The 25,572-nt window shown below is 45.6% G+C and overlaps 1 protein-coding gene across 2 annotated transcripts in view; it reads right to left on the bottom strand.

Annotated features, from left to right (window-relative positions):
* Positions 1 to 4,335: 4,335 nt before the first annotated feature.
* SLC30A7 (solute carrier family 30 member 7) overlaps positions 4,336 to 25,572 on the bottom strand; it is a 30,959-nt gene continuing 9,722 nt past the window's right edge. For both annotated transcript variants that reach the window (XM_081112428.1, XM_081112427.1), the window contains 5 exons: positions 23,152 to 23,202; positions 19,262 to 19,397; positions 11,178 to 11,268; positions 10,168 to 10,317; positions 4,336 to 5,194 (listed from right to left, as the gene is read on the bottom strand). In XM_081112428.1, the coding sequence (XP_080968554.1) occupies positions 5,147 to 5,194; positions 10,168 to 10,317; positions 11,178 to 11,268; positions 19,262 to 19,397; positions 23,152 to 23,202 (476 nt within the window). In that variant the 3' untranslated portion in view covers positions 4,336 to 5,146. The remainder of the gene's footprint in view (positions 5,195 to 10,167; positions 10,318 to 11,177; positions 11,269 to 19,261; positions 19,398 to 23,151; positions 23,203 to 25,572) is intronic.

Below are 25,572 nucleotides of genomic sequence, written 5' to 3'. Positions count from 1 at the left end.
GATTTGGCAATGTTTCCGTCACAGTACTGGACAGAAAGGCCCATTCTGTTCACTGATCAAACTCAAACATGTTGGGGCATGATATCCCATGGGCAAAAATATCACTGAATTCGATGCTCTTAGAAGCAGTGGGCTAACTTGGCAACCGCTTGCCAGGGACACATCTAGTTCTAACAGGAATCTTCACTGAGCCTCATCAATGCAGGATGTGCGATGTATAAACAAAATTCAAATACTCAAGTTCAAAATAAAGCTGTTTCCACCAGTAGAAGGGGAAGTTACCGGGGCAGCAGCAATGTGGAGGGCGGAAATGAGGAGATACAGGGAAGCTCTTCTAAGATTTATAATCCAGAGAGGAAAAGAGGGAAACGGGGAAACTCCCAGGAGTATTTAAATCACTGCAGGTAGTGTTTATGGAGGCACCTCCAAGCTCTCTCTCGAGAAGTGTTGGGGAGTACATCTGGGATGAATGAAACAGATGATGTGTTCTACGTGTCCTTAAAGCAATAGGAACATGGCAACTTTCCATATAACAAGGGAGACGATGTGCTTTCTCACTTGGATACAAAATCCAGGTGGCCCAGCTGGCCGGTTCCAGGCCCACCTCTGCCCAGTTCCTGCCCAGCATGCATAATAGCCCACATCTCTGTGTGTCCGTGGTTTCTGTTATGAAGGACCAGCTCACCAAGCTACTTAAAAAAGAAGGGCCCAAGGGAATGTAAAGTCACTTCTTTGTGCAAAAATGCCAAGGAGAAGCTGAGCTGAGCTGGGCTGTGCAATAAATAAACAGCACAGGACGGCTTCTGCTTGTCCCAACCCTGCCCATGGCACCCACTGTTACCTACAGTACCTACCAGCTAACCACAGCCCCTGCGCATGTGGGTGTAAATCCAGGCCCAGTTCGGGGTCTGGGGATCTGGTTAAGCATAGATTACTACTGATCATGAAAGAGGGTTGGTCCTTTGAAAAGCTTACTTGGAACACGTTGGTACTTCTCAAAAAGCAACTTCCGGTACGTTCATGTCTCTTAGCCATGAGCTCACGTCTCTCGACGCCCATGGGCACTGGCTGTCTTCAGGCCAGTCCCTTTAGCAGCTTGCTCAGTGAGTGTCAACACTTGTTACTTTTTTTTTTTTTTTAAGTGCTTCAAAGTGCTTAAAGGAGTTATGGCTATTCTTTTTAGCCTGCAGTTGAAGTTCAGGGGCAAAGGCAGGAATTATGCACAGGAGATGATGGGAGGATGTGTCACATGAAAAGCCCACAGCCAGAGCCGGCACAGGAACACTTTGCAAAGGTGGGAGCCCACCTTTCTGTGTCATTCCGTTGGAATGTGGCTGAGGCTGCATCACTGAGGCTTCTGAGGTCGAAACAGTCTCCCATGAATAAAACTTTCAGTCCATGTTCCCGAAAGGCTAATTCCCTTTTTTGCCAGAGATCTTGTGACTTGGAAAATGACTGATTTTAGAGAGGAAGGGGGAGAGAGACATCGATTCTTGTTGTTCCATTTATTTTTGCATGCATTGGTTAACTCCTGTATGTGCCCTAACCGGGGATCGAACCTGCAACCTTGGCGTGTCTGGAAAACGCTCTAACCAACTGAGCCATCCCACCAGAGCGAAATAATTTGTTTTGAAGATGGCGACAGAAAACAAGAACACCTTTCTCAAGGTAATGCTTTTATGAAGAATTGAAAGTAGCAGTTTAGCATTTGGGATTCAGGTAAGAGTTCAGGATTTTACCCTCCTGAAGTACATCGATTTTGTTCTGGACAACATGTAAGGCCCAGTGTGTGTGGCTCTGGGGACAGCGTGCCGCGATCCCAGGCTCTGCAGCGACCGCATGCTAGAGGAGCAAGCGGAAAGGCAGGACCTGAGGCTGAGAGGATGAGTTCCCAGAATGCACACCGAGCAGAACGAAGCAATCCTTCCACTGGCTCAGCCTTGGCAAGTTAACAGAACCCACTCATGTTAGAAGCATCCAATACACAGATGTCATCAAAAAACATTTTTTAATCAGAAACTGGCTTCACAAAGAATAAAAAAGTAAAAATATTTAATTTTATCTTCCATAAAGGATACTACAGAAATACTATTCTAAACCTCATAATTAGGTATGAAAAGTAAGACGCTAAAACTCCATTTATAAAGTGCGTTCATTACCAAAAATGGAGGGCAAGGGCCTTTATTTACAAGGCTGTTTGTCCCACTGACAGAAAGGCAGCTACCCCGTAAGGAGGCGGCACAGGGGGGTAGAAAGCTCTTGGCCTGGAGTCCGAAGGCCCGGGTTTTATTGGCTCTGCCGCTACTCATCTCTGTGACCTAGAGTGAAAGGCAGCTTTTGGGGGCTTGACATTCTCATCTGGAAAATGAGAGGTAGAACAGACTGCTTCGAAGGACAGGCGCCTTAGATGTCAGATTCTGTGTGAAGCAATGAAATACTTTTGCTCATGTTAACAATCTATAAAATGGGTTATAGTAGGAAAAACATCAGCAGACTCCAGCCAATGCATCTGGGGTCAATGATTGGCTGCTTTACAAAGTGCACAGAAGTCACAGTATTTTGGTTACTGGCATCAATGCCGAGGCCTGTGCCTCAGGCCCCTGCTGAAGACGGTGTGGGGACCATGAGGATGGCCGTGGGGAACACGCAGCTACATTTACACGCGGCCCTCCTACGCAGGGATCGGCCAGGTAAGGGAGCTGCACAGAGCTGGGCAAGCCCTTCCTCTTGAGAGTACAATCTACACTCACCACAAAACTAGTGTGGATATTTCCGCGTGGGGAGGCTTACTTGGCAAGGCAAGCTTCCCCGGAGCTGTAGAAATTTGTCCTCCGAGAATATTTTGGTTTTTAAAATATTGGCAAAGTTCAGAGATTCCCCCCAAAGGTTAGCCCAACAAGAGGGATATTCTGAGTGTATTTTATAACAATAATCAAGCAGTCTTCCTCAGTGAAATGGGCTACTTTAGCGATACATCTGGGTCAACAACACTGATGAGACAAAGCAGTTCCTAAGAGTGAGGAAAGGTTGCTTTTTCTCGCTGATCTCTTCCGGCTGCACACACACGTTTAGAGGCACTTCATTCCAGCATAACTGTTCGTGCCACCCGACCACCTCTGGTGGCAGGCGCAAATCAGACTTTCCCGTCACCGGTACTCCCTATTCGCTGCCTCATTGAAGGGAAAGCCACACTCGTGCCTGTTGGTTGAGGGTGTTGTTGGTGCTACTACTTGCACAAAACTTCACTAGGAACAGAGGGCTCAGCGAAAGGCAGAACTGGACCCTCAGAACGCACTCGTACCTTTTACAGGCCACTGCAATCACGCACAATTGGTTTCTAAGGGCGCACATCCCAAATCCCCCCGCCTTCGCCTGGCTGTCCTTCCTGGCATACACCTACCCCCTGAGGCCAGCCAGGCTCCTAAGTGCCGCTCCTCACACTGACGCGGGAGCAGCAGTGCCATTCTCAGGACGTGCCCTTGTATATCCCCCTCCGACAGCGCAACAATGGTTTCGGCTCCGCACAGTCAACCGCAGGGTTCTCAGCGCTGGCACTGCCTGGCAGGCAGGAGACTTGAAAATACTGCTCCGTCTGCAGAAAGGGGACAGTCCGCAGCCCGTGGCCGCGGGCAGCTTAGAAAGGCAGGAAGGGCGCAGTCTAGTCCTCCTAACAGCGTCGTTCATAGATCATGGGTCAGAGACAGGGAAAAGGACACGCTAGAACTTAGACAAAACCAACAGCAATGTCTGCCGCATCCGTGGGAAAGTGCTGCTTCTCAATCTACAGTCTAAACAGCCATTTCCATCCTGCAGTCTGCAACCTGCTAAGTCACAAGGGAAGAAGCACCGTGAAAGAAGGCAGTACAATGGACACGCCAACCACATCAGCATCTCATTAGACGGAATGTGTAAGTGGACTGGTCGAGCACCTGTCATCTCCAATTGCAATTCTGCTTTTCACACACAGGAACCTAGAAGTGAACTTATTTGTGAGTCCTGAGATGCTGTGTGAGGGGGCGTTCTGTTCCCACGTTTACTTGTGCGTCCACAGTCCCAGCGTAGGAACGTCTGTGTGAGGCCCGCACAAGCAAGCCTGGCGTGTGACATCACTGGAAGATTGGAGAAGCAAAATGACACGTCACCATCACTGCTGTCTTCACTCCATTCATAAAATCCTGCTCCCTTCATTAACAAAACCCACAGAAAGCAGCAAGGACAGACACGGGAAAGTTTGTCACAGACACAGTAGCTGTTGTAGAAATCTGGAATCTAGCACATGTGTGGAGTAAGTCAAAACAACTCTCTAAAACAGATACATTTGCAGAGTTCTGAAAACACAGTTCACAAAATAATTTAATGTAATTATTGAATCTGATTTAAAAAGAAAAAAAAATCACCTTTTATTTTTTTGATGAGATAAAGCAATGAACGGAAACTTTCCATATATCTAAACCTCTGCTGGAAGTTCACAGAAAGACAGACTGTACACACCGCTAACTAGAGTCTTACTTTGTGCAGATTACAGAATATCCGCTTAGAAAAACACACATGACCTTGGGTGCTGGCAGACACTTTCTGAGGCGAAGGCACTTTGAAAACCCAATATGGTTTGGTTCATAAGTTTGCAAGGTACAAACAATTTTACAAACATGTGATTACACCGAAGAACGTCAGCGAGTGTGACATTACATATAACACAGATTCCCGGCTCTCTCTCTTTTTTTTTAAGAACACTGGTTTTGTGGGAATGAGAGCAGCAGTTTCCAGCGGCCTCAGTGGAGACGATCCAGACAACTGGAGGCCCACAATCTGAATTTCTTACTGGCCAAGAGGAGGGGTGGCGTGAGGACATTTGAAACAAAAAAAGAAAAAGGAGAAACAAACAAAAAGCAACACCCTGGGACAAAGCCAGAATCTCAGAAATCACAATGGTGCAGAGGGGAGAGCCACAGGGCCAGACCCAAGTCCAGGGGAGGCTCCGCGCCCTGGTCCCCCAGCAGTGACCGCCCGCGTAGTGCTGAGCGGGCGTTCTGGTCTATCTGGGGCTGGCGCTGTAGTGACGACCTGTCTCGGAAAGCTGGGTACAACGTTCGGGATTGTACAGTACCAGAAAAACGCGGTCCCCAAAGCAGCAGTTTTTCGCTCCTTACATGGCTGCGAAGTCGATCTGTACGTAAAGCTGTCTCACTCCGGCCTGAAAAGTTAAAAGAAAATCAGAAAGTCAAACATGCCAGTAACAAACTATATAGTTCAGAAAAGTCATTAAAAAAAAATCCCATTTTTTTGATAAAGGAAATAATTCTTTTTCCCTTTCCTGCCTCTATTTTTCATCATAGAGAATAAGAAGTATGTTCATAAATCACAAAAAAAAGTCCCTATTTACCTCTACAAGAGAAAGCCACGCAACCAATGACAAGCGTGTCCATGAGTGTCAGGAAAATGAGGTCACCGTCTGCCAGGAGTAAGGGGCCTCTCTAATGGAATAAAGAGCTGGGCGGCCCCAGGAGCTCCCCAGCTTTTTGCCTCATTAAAAGAAACCCTTGCTCTGATCAAGTTGAAGCTCTTTGAAATACATTCAATAGCACCCTCTCCTGAAGAGGGTGGCAGAAAAAAAGACAGAACTTAACATCTGTATGATTTTGAGCTTAAGTTAAAACCAATTCACTTATTCTATTTTAAAAGTGTTGATAAAATACCAACCCTACTTATCTCATAAAATTGTTATGTAGTCATCCAGTGTTTGACAAATATTTAATAAATCCTCGCTACATGTCAGGTGCTATTATAAGGATCATGTGTGACATGAGAAAGGATTTCATATGCTCTAATAGGCTAGTAAACCAAATTATTATGATTGATTCATTATATTTGATCTAGTCAATCCATATGGCCCCAAAATAACTATACTTAGGAACTCTCCTGTAAAATTCTAGTGTGTCTAAGCTGAAGACAAAACTGGGGCCCAAGTAAACGGTTTAATTTCTTTTCCCTTTTAACAGAACCGTGAATGAAAGCAAAATGGAAGCAGGGTAGACTCCTGTGCGCTTGCAGATACAGAGCTATGGTGATAAGCAATGACATAGCTCAAGGCCATAAGAGAGAAAGAAATGCAAAGAGGAAAGCAAAGGGCTGCTAAATGATCTTTGCATAATCGTGAGTTAATTACTCGCTGTCCCCTGAGGGGCTCAGCTCCCACAGAAGCTCAGTCTAACAGAAGCCCCTCTGCTTCCTCCACTGCCCCCCACCTGTCCCGCTGGGGGCAGCCTCCACTGGGCCAGCTTCCCATTCTCCTCTCCCAATTTCCTTTAAAGGAGAGAGAAAAGGGAATTTCCAAAGAATGCAAACTAGGGTTCCTGACTCATTCCAGACACCTGACAATCACCCAGCTGGTCAACGGCATGCGGGTCCCCTCAGCAATCCCACCGCTGGGCTGACGCCCGGAGTCAGGCTGGCTGGGGACTGTCCGCACACAGTGGGGACCACAGAACACTCCTGTCTTATATCCTGAGAATAACGCACAAATATAATGCCGCTCATAGGACACTTGTTTAAACTGGAAAGACAGCTAGTTCTTTTTAACACCTATGCGCCCGAGAAAATAAATGTTAACCTGGTGCCACAGACTCAGAACATCCTCACTAAATGCCCATTGTTGTGGCGAGGAAACACACCGGAAGTAAGTGTGGAAACATAAACAGGAATGTGGCTACTGACAGTTACTGGTTGGTTTGTATTCTCTATCAATTCTCCAAAACTACCAACGTTCCACTAAGTCAGCTCAGAATGAGTGAGCAGTGAATCTGATGAGGTCACAGGCCATGAGCAGTGGCTGGGCTCTGGGCTCCCTTCCCTATAAGCTGGGGACAACACTCTTGGGTGGACAGACGGGGCGGTCAGTAAAGGCCGCAGGTGCTATTACCATTCCACCAGGAGCGGCCAACGAACAAATGCCTAAACCTGGGGCCCCCCCAGCACAAGCCCAGGGATCTGTGGCCTGGCCCCGTGGCTGTTCTCTCCCCTCCTCAGGAGGCCGGGTCCTGTGGACCTCAGTCCGTGATGAAGAAAGCAAGCGAAGGGCAGGGAAGGAAACAGGCAGACTCACAAGCAAAGTCAATTTATAACCGAGTCAACCCCCCACCAGCAGGCGGGAAAGAGCCGGCCGCCTGGGAAGGGGAGGCAGCTTCTCCCGCTGCCTGCAGGCCTCCCTCGCAGACACTTGGGGCAGCCCCGGTGAGACAGGAAGGGAGTGGGAGCCGGGCCTGGCGGAGGCGGAGGGTCTGAGGCCCCCAGCTGGCCTGTGAGGAGGCTCCGGGTTCCTTCCTGGTATCAGCTGTGACTTCTATTTTGAGGCTAGAGAGTGGGCACCAAGAGCTGAAGCAGGAAGCTGGGCTCAGGGCTTAAAGGCACCACGGAAGCAGGCCAAGGAGAGGTTGGGAGAAATGAGGAGGTTCTACGGGAGCAGATGGCGTGCGGCAGGGTCACCTTCTGTGCTTGGGCAACCGAGGGGGGCATGAGCCCCAAGCACATTCTAGATTTTTCTTCAAACGTTATTTCTCACACAACAGAAGTGTATTTAAAAACTGACATGATTTTCATTCAGCCAGTTTAAAACTAGAAACATAAAATGTTAAATGGCCTTCCTAACCCAGTGTCCCACTGTCTCCTGTTCAAATACTAAACATACAAAATAAGTTTTCTATCTCACCAATTCTCAAATGATAACTCATTTTTTAAGAGTTCATACAACAGGAGAAAGAAAGGACTTTTTCTATGTCAGTAGGAAACCTTGTAGTTTAAAAAGTGGATTACCACTTAATTAATACTCCTGAAGGAATCTGGGTACCGAAGAGGCTGCCAATTCTAGATCCGTGCCGAGCAGCCAGCGGCTTTAGCCCTGGGAGACTAATGGGCTGAAAGGAGAGTGAAAAGGCCAGGCCTAATAGGCAGTTCTGAAACTGTCAGAAAACATAGCTTCACAAACAACATGGAAGGTCATGCTTCTCAAATGTCTGATGTTATCAGTCTTCTCAATTTCAAGTTGTCCTCAGAAATTTTAATAGCTTTTTAACCAAAAACGATGACTTAAATTCTGATTTAAAAATCAGCTATTAGAAGACACGCAAACAGGTCACAAAACCAGAGAGTAAACTGATTGCTGAGAAAACCCTCCTCTGGCCTCTGGAACTAAGGCCGCCAGCATTCCCAGTCTCTGCAAGACATGCACCTAAAGCACTAGCAGGGTTATGGTTATGAGTCTGATTCCCTCTGATAAGAAAACCTATGAACAGGTATAATTTTAAATGTAAAAATAAGGTTAAAATTTTTTACATTTTATTCATGGAAGAAAACGTTACTGCAAACCCTGGATGAACTAAGAGCATGTGGACATGCATTGCTAGGGCATGAGCAGAAAGGACACATAAGTGAATAAAGCGCTTCAATCCTGCACGTGTCAGAGCTGAACAGTGGTCACAAAAGCACCCTCAAATCTGCGGAGTGGGAGGCATTAGCGGGGCAACCCCGCGCCCCTCTGGGGAAACGTGTCGATCCGTCTGTACCACGGGCCTCAGTCTCTCCAAGAAACGAAATGAAGTTGGCTTGCCCTCAGCTGACAAAAAGGCTTAAAGTATTTTCCAGAGCTTGACATCTTCAAAACCCAAATACAGTTTCCAAAACCAAAGCAGCAGCTGAGTAAACCTTCAGCTCCGGCCGTTTGAAAGGCCAGCGCTTGTCGGGTTCCCGGCAGAGCTTCTCCTCCGGTTACAGCCCCGCAGCTGCCCGCTCGGCTCTGGCCTGGAAACGCGCCTTCTCGAGGGCAGTGTGACCAGGCCGAGCCCTGGACAGGCCGACAGGGGCTCCACTCTGAGGGTGGAAGGGCACGCCCAGGGGAAACTGAGGCTACAGGAGAGAACAGTGACCTGGAAACAGCAGCGAGCTCAGACACCCTGCAGATCTAGCCCGCTTCCCGTGGAAGTCACATGGCGTAGCCTATGTCACATGGTAGCCGCGTGACATAGCCCAGGCCAAGTGGGAGTCACGCGACGGAGACTGGTTAGTGTCTGTGCACCAAGAGGCCTGGTTCTTCGATCTGCAGCAAGCACGCGGCACTGCAGCGAGTCCCTGTCGCCTGTGCACGATGATTTCATTTAGTCCCAAAGGCGCCGGGCCCACTTTTCTCTTCTGGAGAAGAGCGAGCGCTTGTCTCCGAGAAGGTCCTGAATCTAACTCAGCTGCGGGTTCTGTTTGCTGTCCGTGCCTACAGATACGACGTCTCTCTTCCTCTCTAATCTAGAATAATCCCCGCCATTGTTTTTCCTTTCATGACATCGACACCTGGTAAGAACCCAGGCTGACGCCCTTGCAGAAGTGCCCACCAGCGGGTCTGGCTGGCTGTGATGAGCTCCCGCTAACCCTGCTGGCAGGAGGGCCGCGCTCCCAGGGCTCCGGCACAGACTTCCAGGGCACGCTATGCGTTTCCTCGGGAGCGCTGTGTTAAGGTAGCACTGGCAACCGTGTTGGCATCTAGTTTCTCGCTAAGTATTTCCAGCGAACCAGACCAAGAGAAGAATTTGTGTGTTCTCGCTCTCCCCGTGGATGTTCTTGACATAAAGTCTGAATCTCCCAGGACGTCCAGAATCACAGTGGCCGCCCTCACGCGGACTGTCAGTCACTGTGCTCACGGCGGCACCAGCGTTCACTGACATAACCACGTTGCCACTGCACGGGCTGCTTTGTGCTCCCAACAGTGAGAAGAGAAACTCCACAGCATATTAAGCTACTGAACGACACAGATCTGCCGTCAAATAAAAACGCTGGCATCGGCTGCTTTTAGCTGAAACCACGGACAAGGCATTATTCTTATCCCAAATGCTATTTAGAATTCCTGGCTTCACACAGCATCTCGCACGTCTTAAAGGAGCATACAGCAAAGGGGAACCCACTTTTTCTTAAAGGAACACAAATCAGTATAATGATGAGGATTAACTGAAAGAAGGATCTCCCAAATTTGACTGTGATTGGAAAAAAAAATACATCTATGCTTATTTCATAGTGTAGCATATAAATACATATACATACATATATATAATGTTAAATAGTAAATATTTTCAAAACGGTAAATACAATAAATTCTAAGACCCTTAAAAGGAGTTAGTGAAAAAGTCATACCTGAGTAAAAATATTATGTGTTTGGCTTAAAATCCACCTGGTGTCAGCGTCAGGTGCTACTACTAACTTCAAGGTCCCGACGTACACGTCAGAACATAAGGTCCAGAAGTGCTGTTCTTGTAAACTGTAGACTCCTTGTAAGTGCTGCACCTGCAACAGAAAGGCAGGGATTAACACCCTCAGGCGCAGGGGCTCCTCCCACTGTGATTCCTATGCAGCATGTCAGTTCGCACGGATTCTCCCCGCTAGCAAACAAGGCGGGTGTTTGAATCCATGAAATCCTGGGACTCGTGTGCCCGGCACCGTGACAGGCAGGTGTTTGGGAAACAGGAATGAACACATGCTGAAATCTGTCGGGCACAGCTGAGAGTTCCTGGGAGAAATTTACGTGTTCAAATACATCAGTCAGAGAACAAACAGGAACACAAGTGAGCTAAGAAATAGGGAAACAACAACAAAGTAAACTCAAAGAAATAAGAAGGAAATAAAAGGCCGAAATCAATGATCCAGAGAGACAGAAAGAGAGAACTCACAAGATGGAAAAACTAGTCTTTTGAAAAGGTCAGTGAACTGGAGCCAGTGTTTCTTTTTTTCTTTTTAATTGATTGGTTTGAGAGAGAGAGAGAGAGAGAGAGAGAGAGAGAGAGAGAGACACCAATGTATTGTCCCACTTATTGATGCGCTTGCTTGCTGGTTGATTCCTGGATGTGGCCTGACCAGGGATCGAACCCACAAGCTTGGTGCCTGGGACGACACTCTTCCAGCCTAAAGCGTCTGATGCTCCCATTTCATCAGCTAAATCTAACCTCTCAGCACGACCCGAACCTGGGCCTGCCCTGTCCCCTGCCCTCTTCCAACTTCCCGCCACCTTCTCTTCACCAGGCCTCAGCACGTGGCCTTTCTCTTCCTCAAACACACTCGTTCCCCCCACACGACTTCTGCCACCATTTCTCAACCCTTAAAGGCCTAATGCGTGGCAGCAGCACGGCCTGGGGCCGGCGGAGACTCACCCGCTGGTAGCACTGCGGCAGGGCGCCCTCCAGCTGCGGCGGCGTCCGCTGCATCAGCACGCCCACCGACTCCCGCAGGAGAGGGATGACACTGGGGAGAAGGACGCAGGTGATTAAAGCCGCGTTCTGACGGCCTGTCCTGGAAGAGCGTCGAGTACCCCGCCCCCCCGGAGTGGGACGTGGTCAGGTTTATCAGCGAAATATGAAGGTGTTCATGTGATCGATAAGCTATTATCTAAAGTGAAAGTAAAGCGCTAATTAACGTGTCAATGTCTTAGCCACAAAACTTGCACGTTTTGCATCCGAGACCTAAACCAGCAGTCAGCCCACTGTTGTTAAACAGGCTTCAGTCTTCCAAGGCAACCCACCAAGCACCTTTAGCAACAGTCCACACATGCTCAGTAGCGCTGTTAAGGAAAATACAAAACACGATACGGCATTCTAGTCCAGTGGTTACTATTTCTCCAACCCGATTATGTGTGTCTTCTCTCATTATGTAAACCTGGGGAGGGGAACCGTTTTCCCGCCAAGGGCCATTTGGATATTTATAACGTCATTCGAGAGCCATACCAAGTTATCATCTTAAACATTGGTCAAACATTTCATGGACTCACCCCTAATGCCTTGGCAGGGGTGACTTCTCGGGACTGGTTCGGCCCGTGGCCACACCTTCCCCACCGCAGGCTGAAGCCAAGAGGCCTGAACCCAAGCACAGCTCTGGCTGAGCAGCGCCTCCGTGGCGGGCGTGGTCCTCGCCGGGCTGGGGAATCGCGCTCCAGGCTGAGGGTTAAACGTGGCCGACCATGAACGGTGTGGGAGGGCGGCTCTGAGGCCGGGGTTTTGAGTCAGATCCACCTGAGAGTCGGGCCTGTTTTCATCTGACAGTGAATCGGAACCTTTGAGGGAAGGACAAGGCATCCGAATCGTTCCTGCCTCCTCCCTCCCCTCCTTCGGGCGCGCGTCTACACTGGTCTCTCTTCACCGATTACTCCCACTGCCTCCTCAGTGGTCCCCTGCCTCCGGTCCACTGTGGGGTCCACTGTGACGGACCCCAGGACGCTGCCTCCTGCTGTGATCTCAGGTGCACCCTCCCTGGAGTGCGGCTGGACCAGCCAAGGACGTGCTGCTCATGACAGAGATGGCAACAGTGACGAGATGTCACTCTTAAGGCAGGTGAAAGGCTCCGGCTTCCGACTCCTTCGCCCTCCTCGCCGGCTCTCAGGTGCTGGCTCCCAGCGGAGGATGCCCCTGGAGAGGACCGAGACCCTCAGTGCAGAAGCCCAACCCCACTCAATACTGCCAACCACCACGGAGTGGCCTGGAGTGGGTTCTCCCCAGGTGGCCTGGCTGACTCCCATGTCACGGCTTTGGGAGAGGCCCTGAGCCCGAGAGCCCGCGAGCCACGCCCAGGCTCCTGAACCAAGACCAGTGATGGCGAACCCTTTGAGCTCGGCGTGTCAGCATTTTGAAAAACCCTAACTTAACTCTGGTGCCGTGTCACATATAGAATTTTTTGATATTTGCAACCATAGTAAAACAAAGACTTGTATTTTTGATATTTATTTTATGTATTTAAATGCCATTTAACAAAGAAAAATCAACCAAAAAAATGAGTGTCATAGGTTCGCCATCACTGCCCTAAACGCCCCTCTAACCTGATTTCTGTTCCTTCTTTAAAACCTCAGGTGTCACCCCTTTTAGGGCATCTTTCCTGATCCCAAACTGTCCTCCAAACTGTAGGGAATGTCCTCTGCTCCTACGGAGGTTGGAGGGAAGTGGGCAGCTGGAAGCGGGGATAAGGGTTCCGCAGCCCCTCCACCCTCTGATCCGAGCGAGGTGGCTGCCCCATCCACTGCACTGTCACCACAGGCGAGGACCCCCCGGTGTAGAAAAAGGCCAAGAAAAGCATGCAGTGACTGCAAGGCAACCAGGTGACGCCTTCCTTCCCTCTCCATCCTCATTCTCAGCAAAAGGCTCCCGGCGGCTGCTCTCACCCTCACCGACAATCCCCGTCTTCCTCCCTCCGCACTGTCCTTCTCAGAACGACGCACCAACACAACGCCCCTAGAATCACTCGAGAAGAAATAAGCGGGGGTTCTCCCTATCCTGCTTAACTTCAGCTACTTGATAGCTGGTTCTCCAATCTGTACCCCAAGGATCTGCTGATGCCTGGAGATGTCGGTGGAGACCATGACCGTCACAGTGGAAGGAATTACACGGGGAGCGTGTCCTTTTAGTAAGGGTCGAGGTGTTGTGACTTTGCTGCCGAGAACATCTGGAACGGTGGCCTGTTTAGACAGAATTTTAACGAAATGCTTACATTCCACAGCGGCGAGCAGGTCGCCAAAGCGCATGGATGCACTAGTCCTTTTTCTCCAATGAGAATGTTAGAGTCATGGAAGAATTCCAGCTGCAGGAGCTGTAACTAGGTCGCGAAGCCGCGGTGGGGAGAAAAGGGAGCTTGCTACATCACACGGGGAAATGCCATTCAGAACCAAGGTCAATTTCTATAATAATTTCAAAGGCCATAACTACGTAAAAGAAACCTGTAGAAACTCTAGCTTTGCCTTTAAAATTGTGTTTAGCTCAGGAATTTGGGTCCATATTTTTCTGATTAACTATTGTGAAGGGGACTGGTAAAGTAGACTTGAGCATGAGTGTATCTAGCCATAATGAAAGGATAGATATGGGGAAAACGACAAGCGTAGCAAATTCCTGACTGAGCTCAGGCTCAGAGCTGCCCCAAACCCCAAAAGTAAGCATTTGGAAACAATTAGAGGTTCGCTTCTGGTTGACTACTCGATTCCAGCTTTAACAATGCAACGCCGCCTTCCTAGCCGACACAGAAAGAAATGAATCATTTGCTCTGACTTTACCAGTAAAACAGGGTAATGACTTTATTCTTCAAGAGCTGAAGGCAAATCAAATTTATAATCATACGATCTTAAGTGTAAATTTAAATGTGACAGCGGAAATCCCAGCAGACTAAATAAGCACGTTAGTCATTATTCTCTATGGCTAGTAATTTTGCGAATGAAATACATTCAGATCTTATTTCAAAAGCAGCTTTTGTGGAAGAGCCTCCCCTTCCAACAGGAGGGTCTTTGGCAGGAAACTTCTGAAGACCCGCCCGGTAATGATCATGTGTAACAATAGGAACTGAAACTGCTTAGACCTGAGAATAAACACCTAATAGTAATGACTGACACATAATTCCTACTTCAGCTCCTTTATCTGGCTTCTGAGCCAAGTCCTCCTGCACGCTATCAGTGGTGCTTATAATAGACACACACAGAGAAAGATAGTTGTACTTCTTAGAAGAACGCACACATTTGAAGGCCTGGTGTATGTCACATACTCCAAAATGTTTAGTGGACAAAAAAAGCCAAAAAAAAACTGACCCAAAATTGTAATGTACCCTCCACTTAGCCGTGTGGTCCTGTGGCGGGCGTTGAGATGCTGTCACTTTTGTATAAATACAAGTATTCCGTGGTAATAGACAATGACTATTAACCGAGAATTTCCTAAGCCTAACATAGAACAGATAACCCCAAACCACAAGGCCAAGTGGCTTACCTTACAATTATACTGTTTCCAGGCCAGTGGCTTACCAGTGCATCTCGAGAGGACCTACTGTATCAGTAATGGGAAGGAGACGCCCTGAAATACCCTCAACGTGGAGCCCAGCCACGAAAAGGTCGCCTTTTCCTGAAACTTCTGGAACTCAGCTGTAACATGTCACGCATCTGATCTTTAAACCGAAAGCATTAGTAAATAATGCCAAGTTGTAAACAATTAGCAGCGCCTTTGTTTAGACAACACTTAATAATTCCTAAAGTGCTTTCATACATTTTTCTAACTTGATCCTCACGGCGGCCTTAAGTGACCGTAAGGCAATGCTGGAATCACTGTCAGGTCTTCTTTTGTGACCTGGCATGTAGCTATCGGGGGGACACTCCGCGTGGGTGTGAGAAGAATGCGTGCTCTGCTGTGGTTGGGTGGAGTGGTTTGTATCTGGCTGCGAGGCATGGGCCTCAGGCTGTTCAAGTCTTCTCTTTCCTTGCTGACCCTCTATGTGACTGACTGACTGATTTCCTCCTCTGCCTCAGCCATTTTTTAAGTTCTATATCTGAGTTCACTGCCTCTTCCTTCTGCCTGGTCAAATCTGCTGTTGCGTCCCTCCGGGGAAATCAATCCAGTTATGTTTATCCTTCAGTTCCAGAATGTCTGCTGGGCTCTCCTCAATAGATTCTCTCTCTCGGCTGATATTCTCATTTTGTCCATGTACTGTTTTTCTGCTTTTGTTTCGTGTCTGTGCTTTCTTTCCATCAGCTGGGCGCCCTTCTGACTGTAATTTTGAATTCTGTATCCAGCTACTGATATGTCTCCTTTTTGTAGGCTTGGCTTCTGGAGACTGAATCGTTTCCTTTAAATGTGTCATAGTTGGCTGTTTCTTTGTATCTCTTATTTTTTTGTTTGGGTTTCAGTATCTGAAGAATCAGCCACGACTCTAGACTTTGTGGTCTGGCTTCTTAAGGGAGGTCTTTCTCTACGCAGACTGGCGGGAGATCCTGAGATCTCTGAGTCTTGTCTGGGCCCGTGTCCTGTCTGGCAGGTGCATGGTGTCTCCTATTGGAAAGGTTGATGGCTTCTACGCAGGAGTTCTTGTCTGCAATACTAGGCCTTCTGCAGCGGCAGGAAATCAGTCCTAGGGTTCCACCTGGTGTCTGTCGGTGGTACTGCAAAGTCTAATGTATGGCTGGTGTCTTTGCACCTGCCAGTTTGGGCATCTCTCATGTTATTGGCTAATGATCACTAACACACTACTGCACTGGCGCTGTGCTTTCTAATGTTTCCAGGACTGCTTGCCAGGAACCTCACGTGACCTTAAGATGTTGGAATCACTGTTAGGTCTTCTTTTGTGACCTGACATGTAGTCGATCGGGGAGAACACTCCATGTGCCAGCCTTGCTTCCCTAGGGCACTCCATCTGCACCATCGAACACAAGGAATGACCTGAGTGACATTTCTCAGCTCCCCCAAGGACAGTGCACGATCAGTACTTCCTAGAGGTGTAGGTGAGAAGCTAACAGTCACATACACATGGATGCTGTAACGTATTAGGGCAGCGGTCGCCAACCGGTGGTCTGTGGACCACTGGTGGTCCGTGAGGTCCAAAAGGTTGGCGACCACTGTATTAGGGCATTCCCAGAATGATGTCTGAGAAAGGGTGTTAGACGAATCAGTATTTACAAATGTTCTCATGGTTTTATATACAATTAAAAAATACAATTAGTAGGCAAAAATGTTCCCACTGTGGATACACATACAAGCACCAAGTTAAAATCCTGAGAAACTCTATCTTAGTTCCGAAAAGTACAGTTCTCAAATGATACCCACTTGAAAGGCAAACCACAAAGGAAGCTTTCAGACACCACCCAAAGCCATTTCTTAAAAAAAAAAAGTGTATCTCCGCAATTTCTCATAAATGATATGGTAGCTTTTTACATGTTAAAAAAAATGTTTATGTTTACTTAATACGGGCTACGAATAATTACCTATTTGACCACAGAATCTACAAGATTTATCAAAATCAGTATCTGGTCCAAATCCTATCTTCATGAACATGGATAACCGCCTATGATTTAGAATTTCAAATTCATAATTTGGTTTCACTAGTATACATGCTTTCCATCCCGTACCTCTCTTATGACCATTATCTGTCATTTCTAAAGCCTAGTGCCCTAGTTTGCCTCTAAAAGTTGAGCTATTTGTGTCTTCAATATGACAAGAAGGAAAAGATTGAAAAGTTTTGCACCTTTTCTTTATATTAACAAATGATTACGGTTAAGAGGCACAAAGCAGCGTGAGATGATACCTGGTGAGCTACAGAAAACTAATTTAAACCATTTCAGCAAGGCTTTGGAAATACCACCCAGTACCAGCTCATTTCTGCATCCTGTTTGTGTGTTTTTTCCCATCATGCATAGGTACCCCTTTTATTTAAGTAACTCAGAAATCAAGCCACAGATCTGGGCAAAGGGCATCGCTTTAAAGAGAAATTCAGTTACTACTGACTGTTCAAAGGTCTGCATCTAAGTCACGAATCTACTTTCCATTCCAATTCAGCTGCTGATGGGAAAAAGGAGCAAAGCCATTCTGAAGCCTCTTGCGAGAAGCGTCCATTTTCAGAAGATAACAACTGCACTCTCATTGTCACACTCAATCTACTGCTTTCCTGGGAAACGAAATTCATCACAGCACCACCCAGTCTTACCCAGAAATATCTATCACCATTTGCCCACGCTAGGAAATGTGGGGAGAAGAACTGTCTTTTTCTAAGCAATCACTTTCGCTGCGCAAGTGAAAATGGGACATTGGGCAGGCAGCCTGGAAGGGAGACATCCATTTCCATGGCAGGCTCTCCACTGAGGAACATTTATATGCAGAGAACGTATAAAGTCCCATTAGTTCTTTTGTTCTTGATGAATTGCAAATATATATAAAAATTAAGGGTAAGGGAAAATGACTCCTTTATACTCTATTTTGTTGTGGCTGTAAAGGGTTTTCATTTATTTCCTAAAATTGGCTTTGGCTAATCAGGCAAAGTCTTTAGACCAATTTGAAAAACATCTCAGAGTGATCTTGCAAATATTTCATTATCATGTGAACATTTACGTAAATTAAGTTTGCTTTCTTAACAGAAAAGTAGATAATTGGAATGTCTTTATTTTGGACTTTGAAGCTAAAGGTTTTTTATTGCCCTCCATTTAAAAAAATTATGTTTTTTTAAGGTCAAGTCAGAAATGTTGGTTTGCCTTGAAGACATTAAGGAAGAGCATAATTTTATAATTATACCTGGAGAGACCCATGTAGCATTCAGGGTTGAATATATATATACTAGAGGCCTGTTGCACGAAAAGATTTGTGCAATAGGCCTTCCCTTCCCCTGGCTGCGGCACCGGTTTTCCTCCAGCACCCGGGACCCAAGCCTTCGCTCTGGTGGGAACCACCTTCAGTGTTCGTTCCACTGCTTCGCGCCTACGTATGCAAATTAACCGCCATCTTTGTTGGTGGTTAATTTGCATACCTTGCTGATTAGCCAATGGGAGGTGTAGCAAAGGTATGGTCAATTACCATGTTTGTCTATTATTAGATAGGATACACACACACACAAACACACACACTACAGTACTATACACACCCTATATATATCCCCCCGCCCCCCCGTCTATGTAAAGAGAAATATGTGCTTTACAATAATGAATCATTCTTGCCTGGCTGGAGTGGCTCAGTTAGTTGAGCGTCATCCCATGCACCAAGAGGTTGCCGGTTCAATTCCCAGTCAGGGCACGTGCCTGGGTTGTGGGCTTGATTCCCAGTAGGGGGCGTGCAGAAGGCAGCCAACCAATGATTCTCTCTCATCACTGATATTTCTATTTATCCTCTCCCCTCCTCCCTCTCTAAAAATAAACATATTAAAAATAATAATAATGAACCATCCTTATGCGTTGCTCTGTACATTGTTATCATTTATTGTCATTGAATTAAGACCTTGCTAGCTAACTAATCACCCCAAAATTCTATGGACTTAAAATAACAGCTGTACTACCTCTCACCCGGAAGCTGGATACGCGAATGCTGACCAAGCTCAACAATCAGCACAGAAAGCAGAGATTCAATAATGAAAAAATAAAAGCCTAAAAATGACTAAAGAAATACTGTTAACAGTGGAAATGTCACCTCCAGGTGTTGTTCTCCCGATTTTTCTTTATACTTCTCATCCCTTTCCAAGTTTCCTATATTGACTATAAGTTTATAATCAGAAAAAGGTAAAAAAAGTTTTCTTACTCAGAATATAATTTTACACATAATACAAAAAACCCAACAACAACAACAACAAAAAACACACCACAAAACAGAGGCTTAGAATAAAAGAGAAAAGCCGAAGTGACACACACAAAATTATCACACAGTTCTCCTGGCTGGTGGAATGAGAGGTGCTTGTTCCCTTACCCTTTTCTACACTTCGCCATGTTTCTTTGTGAACGTAATGACTTCCAAAGCAACACACCGACACCTACCTCACGACGATGAGCATGGCTATGAGGATGGAGCAAATAGGGTCTGCGATCATCAGACCAAAGTTCTGCATCAGGATGGCGGACGCAATCACCCCGATGCTCCCCAGCGTGTCTGCTAGAATGTGCAGGAACACACCTACAAACAGATCATCGGGATCAAAACGCAGCCGAGCAACTGGCAACGCAAACATTTCTTGAAACCATCGTATTTCCCATGTTAAGTCCTACATAATAATTTGAAAATGGCAAGGCTGTGGAATAACTGTTAGTAATGAAGTAATAGAACCTTGGGGACTAGAATACTCTTTTCTGTTTCAATCAGCAAGGCTCACCACACCTGATGCAGAGTACCATAAAGGAGGAAGCAGGGCAAGGCATGGATTCTAAAAATCATTTGTGCACATTCATCTCTGGTTAAAAGAGCCCAGAAGTTAACAATTTAGAAAAAAATGTCATTGGCAGAAAGAACCTGTCAAGAAAACATGGCTAAAACAGATCATGGACACAGAGAGCCCCCTGCTGGTCACTAAAATTATCATCTGAGACGAATTACCTACAGACCTTAACTATTAAACTTGACAAACTTATTAATTATCCTGAAGACTTTGCTACCTCAAGTTACATACAGAGCTCAAACTTGATATAAAAGTAGGAATTTTAATATTTTTAATTGGATGTAAATATATTTGAACTTTTAATAATTAAATATTTAATTAGTAGGATTCTAACGGTCTAAGAACCTAGATAGAATATTAACATTTAAGAATTGACACGATGGGAAAACCATTTTAAAATGTCAAGAAGCAAGTTTAACTAAATATTTAACTAGCAGATTATTCAACATTTAGATCTTTAATAGATAAAATGTACTGTATGGCAAAACACCATTTCTTAAAATGTCTCTTAAAATACATTTTTTTGTGTGCCACAGAATTTTAGTAATTGGTTTATGTGTGCCATGAGATGAAAAAGGTTGAAAATCGCTGCCCTATACAACTTCAACCAGACCTTGCTAAAAATAGAACATTCAACAGCATCAACTACTTTAGCTGAAAAGAAATATCTAACGTGTAAAAAGCATGGTCTACTTTAGAAATACTTATTTTTCTTGTTTTTTATTCACTGACAATTTTTTAGATGTAAAATATACATTTGCTTAAACTTGAAAACACTTCCTAATAATTTAAAAATAGACTATTAGCCCTGGCCGGTTTGGCTCAGTGGATAGAGCGTCGGCCTGTGGACTCAAGGGTCCCAGGTTTGAATCCAGTCAAGGGCATGTACCTTGGTAGGGGGCACATCCCCAGTGGGGAGTGTGCAGGAGGCGGCTGATCGATGTTTCTCTCTCATCGATGTTTCTAACTCTCTATCCCTCTCCCTTCCTCTCTGTAAAAAACCAATAGAATATATTTTTAAAAAATAAATAAATAAAAATGGACTACTAACCAGTCTAATCAAATCCTAATGCACTCTGGGAAAATAAATTTCAATTCATCTGCCACCGTGGAATTTTATATCAAGTATTATAGCAAATGTAATTCATTCCTCAGTACCTATTACTTTTTCATTGTGTAGGGTAACAATTTTCAACCTTTTTCATCTCATGGCACACATAAACCAATTACTAAAATTCTGTGGCACACCAAAAAAATATATTTTTTTTGCCAATCTGACAATAGATAGATATAATTTTTAATGACTCACACACAAATAGTAATAGTAACTACCGACGCTTTTTAGCTCCAAAGTAACTTCTTAAAAAGTCAGGTACCTATATTTGTATATTAGGATTTCTGGTACCAAGAATTAACCTACCAGATGCAACCTTAATATGCAATTATGCAATATAACTAATAAGATGCAACTCTATTGTATAACCTGTATATTTATGGTTCAAAACAGGGCATTCACACCAGATGACTATTGTCATTTTTTATTCAACCACTTAAAGAAAAAGAGGTCAGTGCCCCTGACTAAATAGTCAGGAATTGCATGTTTTAAAAATTCTTGCGAATCATTGGGATAGGGTATTGACCTTTATAACAATTCTTCAAAAAAAAAAAAAAATGGCTCTTTTTTTTTTAACCTTTGTAACAATTCTTTAGGGAAAAAACAACAACAATGGCTTTTTTCTATCACCAAAATATGTTAGAGGCACCCTTATAGGAAAATATATTTCATTTCCCTAGGGTATTTCAATAGCAAAGAATAGTAAGTGTTGGGATCACCTTAAGCTTTAAAATTAACTGGAGAAAGATACACAGCAAAGTGGATTGAGGGGCCCTACGCTTCAAAACTCTTAAGTGACGTGTGTGATTTTTAAATCTTTATTATTTTTTAATCAGTGTTTCGGTGGGATCAGAATAGAAAACAGCTCTAAACATCAGAAGAAAAAGAAAAGAACTGTTTGTTTTTTATTTTCCTTTGGGAAGTCCTGGCTGCATCTCATTTACTGACCTGACCACTGGCTTTCTTAGCAATATGAAATGCGGCAAGAAGCTGACAAGTTCAGCTCATCAGTTCTCCACGTGGGAGCACCTGTACGGAAGAGGCGAAGCAGCAGGCGGTCATCCCTGTCCTCAGCCATCTGCTGGGCTGCCGCAGCCACCATAAATTAGCGGGCACTTAGAGAATATACACTAATGTTCACAACAGCTGTATAAAAGATAGTTAGAAGGCAAATCTAACCTCCCCTCACACAGTGATGGTTTCTCAACTAAAAATGAACTCTCATTATCCAGGCTCATTGACAGCACTGGATATAGACGCACTCCTTATGCATCATTACAAGCTATTTCAGCAAAGGCTGTTTTAAGACAATTCTGTACATTTTGCAAATGGGAAACTGGGGACTGGAAGACACGCTGAAGTGCCTGAAATAACCTCCTCAGTATAGAGGAGCAGATATACAGGGAAATGTCAAAAGCGAGAGCTGCCTCGGAAGCAGGGGAGATAAGCAGGTGTAGCGGGACCGGATCCCAAGCTACTGAGAAGGTCAGGCCGAAGTCAAGCTCATAAAGGCAGGAAGTCGGGCAGCTGGGACTCAGAAAACCGGACAATGACGTCTAAGTGGAAATTCCGACCAAAGATTGGTTCCCACCCCAAAACAGGAACAGACAAGACGGATCTTCTCTGGCACGTCAAATCTGGGAACACACTGTTTGACATGACAGGTAAGCTCCTGTTTAGGTATCATTTTTGATGCCTGTGGATATAACTGAGGTCTCACTTTGCATTACATTTTTAAAAAATATAATAGACTTTATTTTTGAGAGCAGTTTTAGGTTCACAGCAAAGTTAATGAGATTTTTACACCCCCTGCCCCCACACATGCACAGCCTCCTGTCAACATCCCTACCAGGGTGTACATTTGTTACAACCGATGAAGCATCGTCCACACATCGTCACCCAAAGGCCACAGTTTACATTGGGGTTCACTATGGCCACTGAACATCTTTGGGTTTGGATGCATTGCATTTGTAGCACTAAATTTTCCACAACATAAATACATATGGAATATTATTCTTGGAAAAATTATTTAATAATCCTGCAAAGGTAAATATACGACTATGATGTTACTATAGTCATTGGGATGGGTAGCATTTATACTTATGCAGTATCATTTCTCAATATTTTATTCTTCTTATTACATGTGAGAAAATAGCCAACTGACAATTAAAATAAAAGAATGTCTTTTAGTACATTATAAAGTTGAAAAGGAAGAAAATTGATGCTAAAACCTGTCATAGGCTAATAAGGGTTATTTATCCATAAACTGACATATAAGAAAATTCACTAGGAAGGCTAACGTTTTAAACACAAATACTATGTTAAAGGAAAACTATGAAGCCAGCTTCATGGAACAGAAATGGACAAGTGCCTTGCCATACCTTGTAGAATCTGTCTGCTGGGTCCTGCTGTCTGTTTGAAGGAGGGACCATCTGCAGAGAGGTAAGTTAGGTTATTTTAGAACATGTCTTCAGTTCCTGATGCAATGTTTGCGATTCAGAGTACCTTTCATTCAAATGTATCGCGAAGGATGCATGACTATACAGCCACGTCAGACCTACAAAATTAGGTTTAAAACTTAATATAGTAATAGAGAAAAACACTGTCATTTTGCTGTGTGGGGACAAAATATGTAGCCACCTGCCAATCCTGCGGACAGTCAACAGTGTACCTGTTCTCAGTGCCTTATCCAGGCACCAGATTTGTCTACAGGCTGTCGGCCCAGGTAGAGACAGTCATTCTGACAGCTATTCGGAGGTGTCTCTGCTGCACGGGCATTAGAGCTACAGGAACAACATGACCCCCCCGCGGTCCCCCCCCCCCCCCACCCCGAGCACACTCTCAAAGTCCTTCTGGGAACAGAGCATGCCTGGCTGCTTACCAAACCCCTTTCTCCTTCGTGCTAGCCAACAACAAAACCACACTTCCGGCTGCCTTGAGTTAGAAGGTGTGTGTCACTCAGTAGTGAACAAAGAAATAGGCGGAAAGCACATCCGGGCTCGTCAGCATGTCCCACGTGACCTTCTACCTCATTCTCAGGGTTAAGAATCCCACTGAGGGAAAGAGCCTGGATCCTGGAATTGCCATGAGGGACAGAGCGCCTACCTTATTGACCTAACACAAGAGCTGAGCCTTTACTGTTTATATCACTGAGATGCGAGCAATTAAAACAATAAGCCGCTGGCTCGACTCACGTGCAGGATCCCGATAAATAGGAAGCTCCCAGCGCTTCCCAGGGAGACCGTGCTATCCTTCAGGGCAAAATGGGATCCAGGCTGCATTGCTACTGTGTCCCCAGATGGGCTCCTCAGTATGGAAGGCACAGGATAGTCAAGAGCAGATTCTGGAGTCAGACTCCTTGTCTCGAAGGCCTGGCAGTCCTAGTCACCAGCTGCCAGGATCTCCTCATGACCTGATGTCACGAGGAGTTTTTAAAGAAATCATCCCAACTATGAAGGATACATAGTTTTTCAAAATTATTTTGGGATGCATGTGAGCACAAAACTTAGAAAAGCAAGGTTTTAAAGCATACCAGTGTCACAGTTACAAACTCAGTCTCCAAGGCCCCTGTCATATTTTCAAATCTAAAGCTTTAGAATTCTGCCAATATGGCAAGTACACAAAATATTTAAGCATATTATTTAAAGATCAATCAAATTGTACCCCTTAAGCAGCTATTAGTCTATACTCAAAATTTTCATAAATAAACTATTTCAAATAGAATTTTTAAATAGAATACTATGTTGCTAAATACCTTATAACTTAGTACCCAATGCAATGTAAGTCAGCATACAAAGATTCCTAAGAGCACAATGAGGTAAATATCTATCAAAATTACAATGAAAATGTGAAGAATTGCAAACTCCGATTGTATTTTTATAAGCCTATATATAGCACAAAAGGCCTTGTCATACTTTTAAAAAACCATGCTTCTGTCTGGCTGGGGTGGCTCAGTGGTTGAGAATCAACCTATAAACCAGGAGATCAAGGTTCGATTCTCGGTCAAGGCACATGCCTCAGTTGTGGGCTCAATCCCCATAGGGGGCATGCAGGAGACAGCCTATCAATGTTTCTCTCTCTATATCCCTCTCCCTTCTTCTCTCTCTAAAATCAATAAGAACTTATTTTTAAAAAATCATGCTTTTCATTTGCTGAAATGCAATTGTTCCTCATTCACGGGCACTCATTTAAAATAGTGGCTTTTTATCATAATACTAGAGGCCCGGTGCACAAAAATTTGTGCACTCGGGGGGGGGGGGGAGTGGGGGGGTCCCTCAGCCCGGCCTGTGCCCTCTTGCAGTCTGGGACCCCTCAGGAGATGACTACCTGCTGGCTTAGGCCCACTCCCCAGGGGATTGGGCCTAAGATGGCAATCAGACATCCCTCTGGCAGCCCGGCAGCCCTTGGGGGATGTCCACTTGCCAGCGGGGAGCAGGCCTAAACTGCAGTCGGACATCCTTAGCGCTGCTGAGGCAGGAGAGGCTCCCACCACCACTGCTGTACTGGCAGCCGTCAGCCTGGCTTGTGGCTGAGCAGAGCTCCTCCTATGTGAGAGCGCCCTGACCACCAGAGGGTAGCTCCTGCATTGAGTGTCTGTCCCCTGGTGGTCAGTGTGTGTCACAGTGACCAGTCATTCCCAGTCGTTCTGCTGTTAGGGTCAGTTTGCATATTACCCTTTTACTATATAGGATAGAGGCCTGATGCATGGGTGGGGGCTGGCTGGTTTGCCCTGAAGGGTGTCCCGGATCAGGGTGGGGGTCTCACTTGGGCGCCTGGCCAGTCTGGATGAGAGGATGATGGCT

This window comes from Myotis nattereri (assembly GCF_964212035.1).
Source record: "Myotis nattereri genome assembly, chromosome: 18".
Taxonomy (NCBI): domain Eukaryota; kingdom Metazoa; phylum Chordata; class Mammalia; order Chiroptera; family Vespertilionidae; genus Myotis; species Myotis nattereri.
Note: the sequence above shows the minus strand (reverse complement) of the source record. Positions and strands in the feature narration are given on the sequence as shown.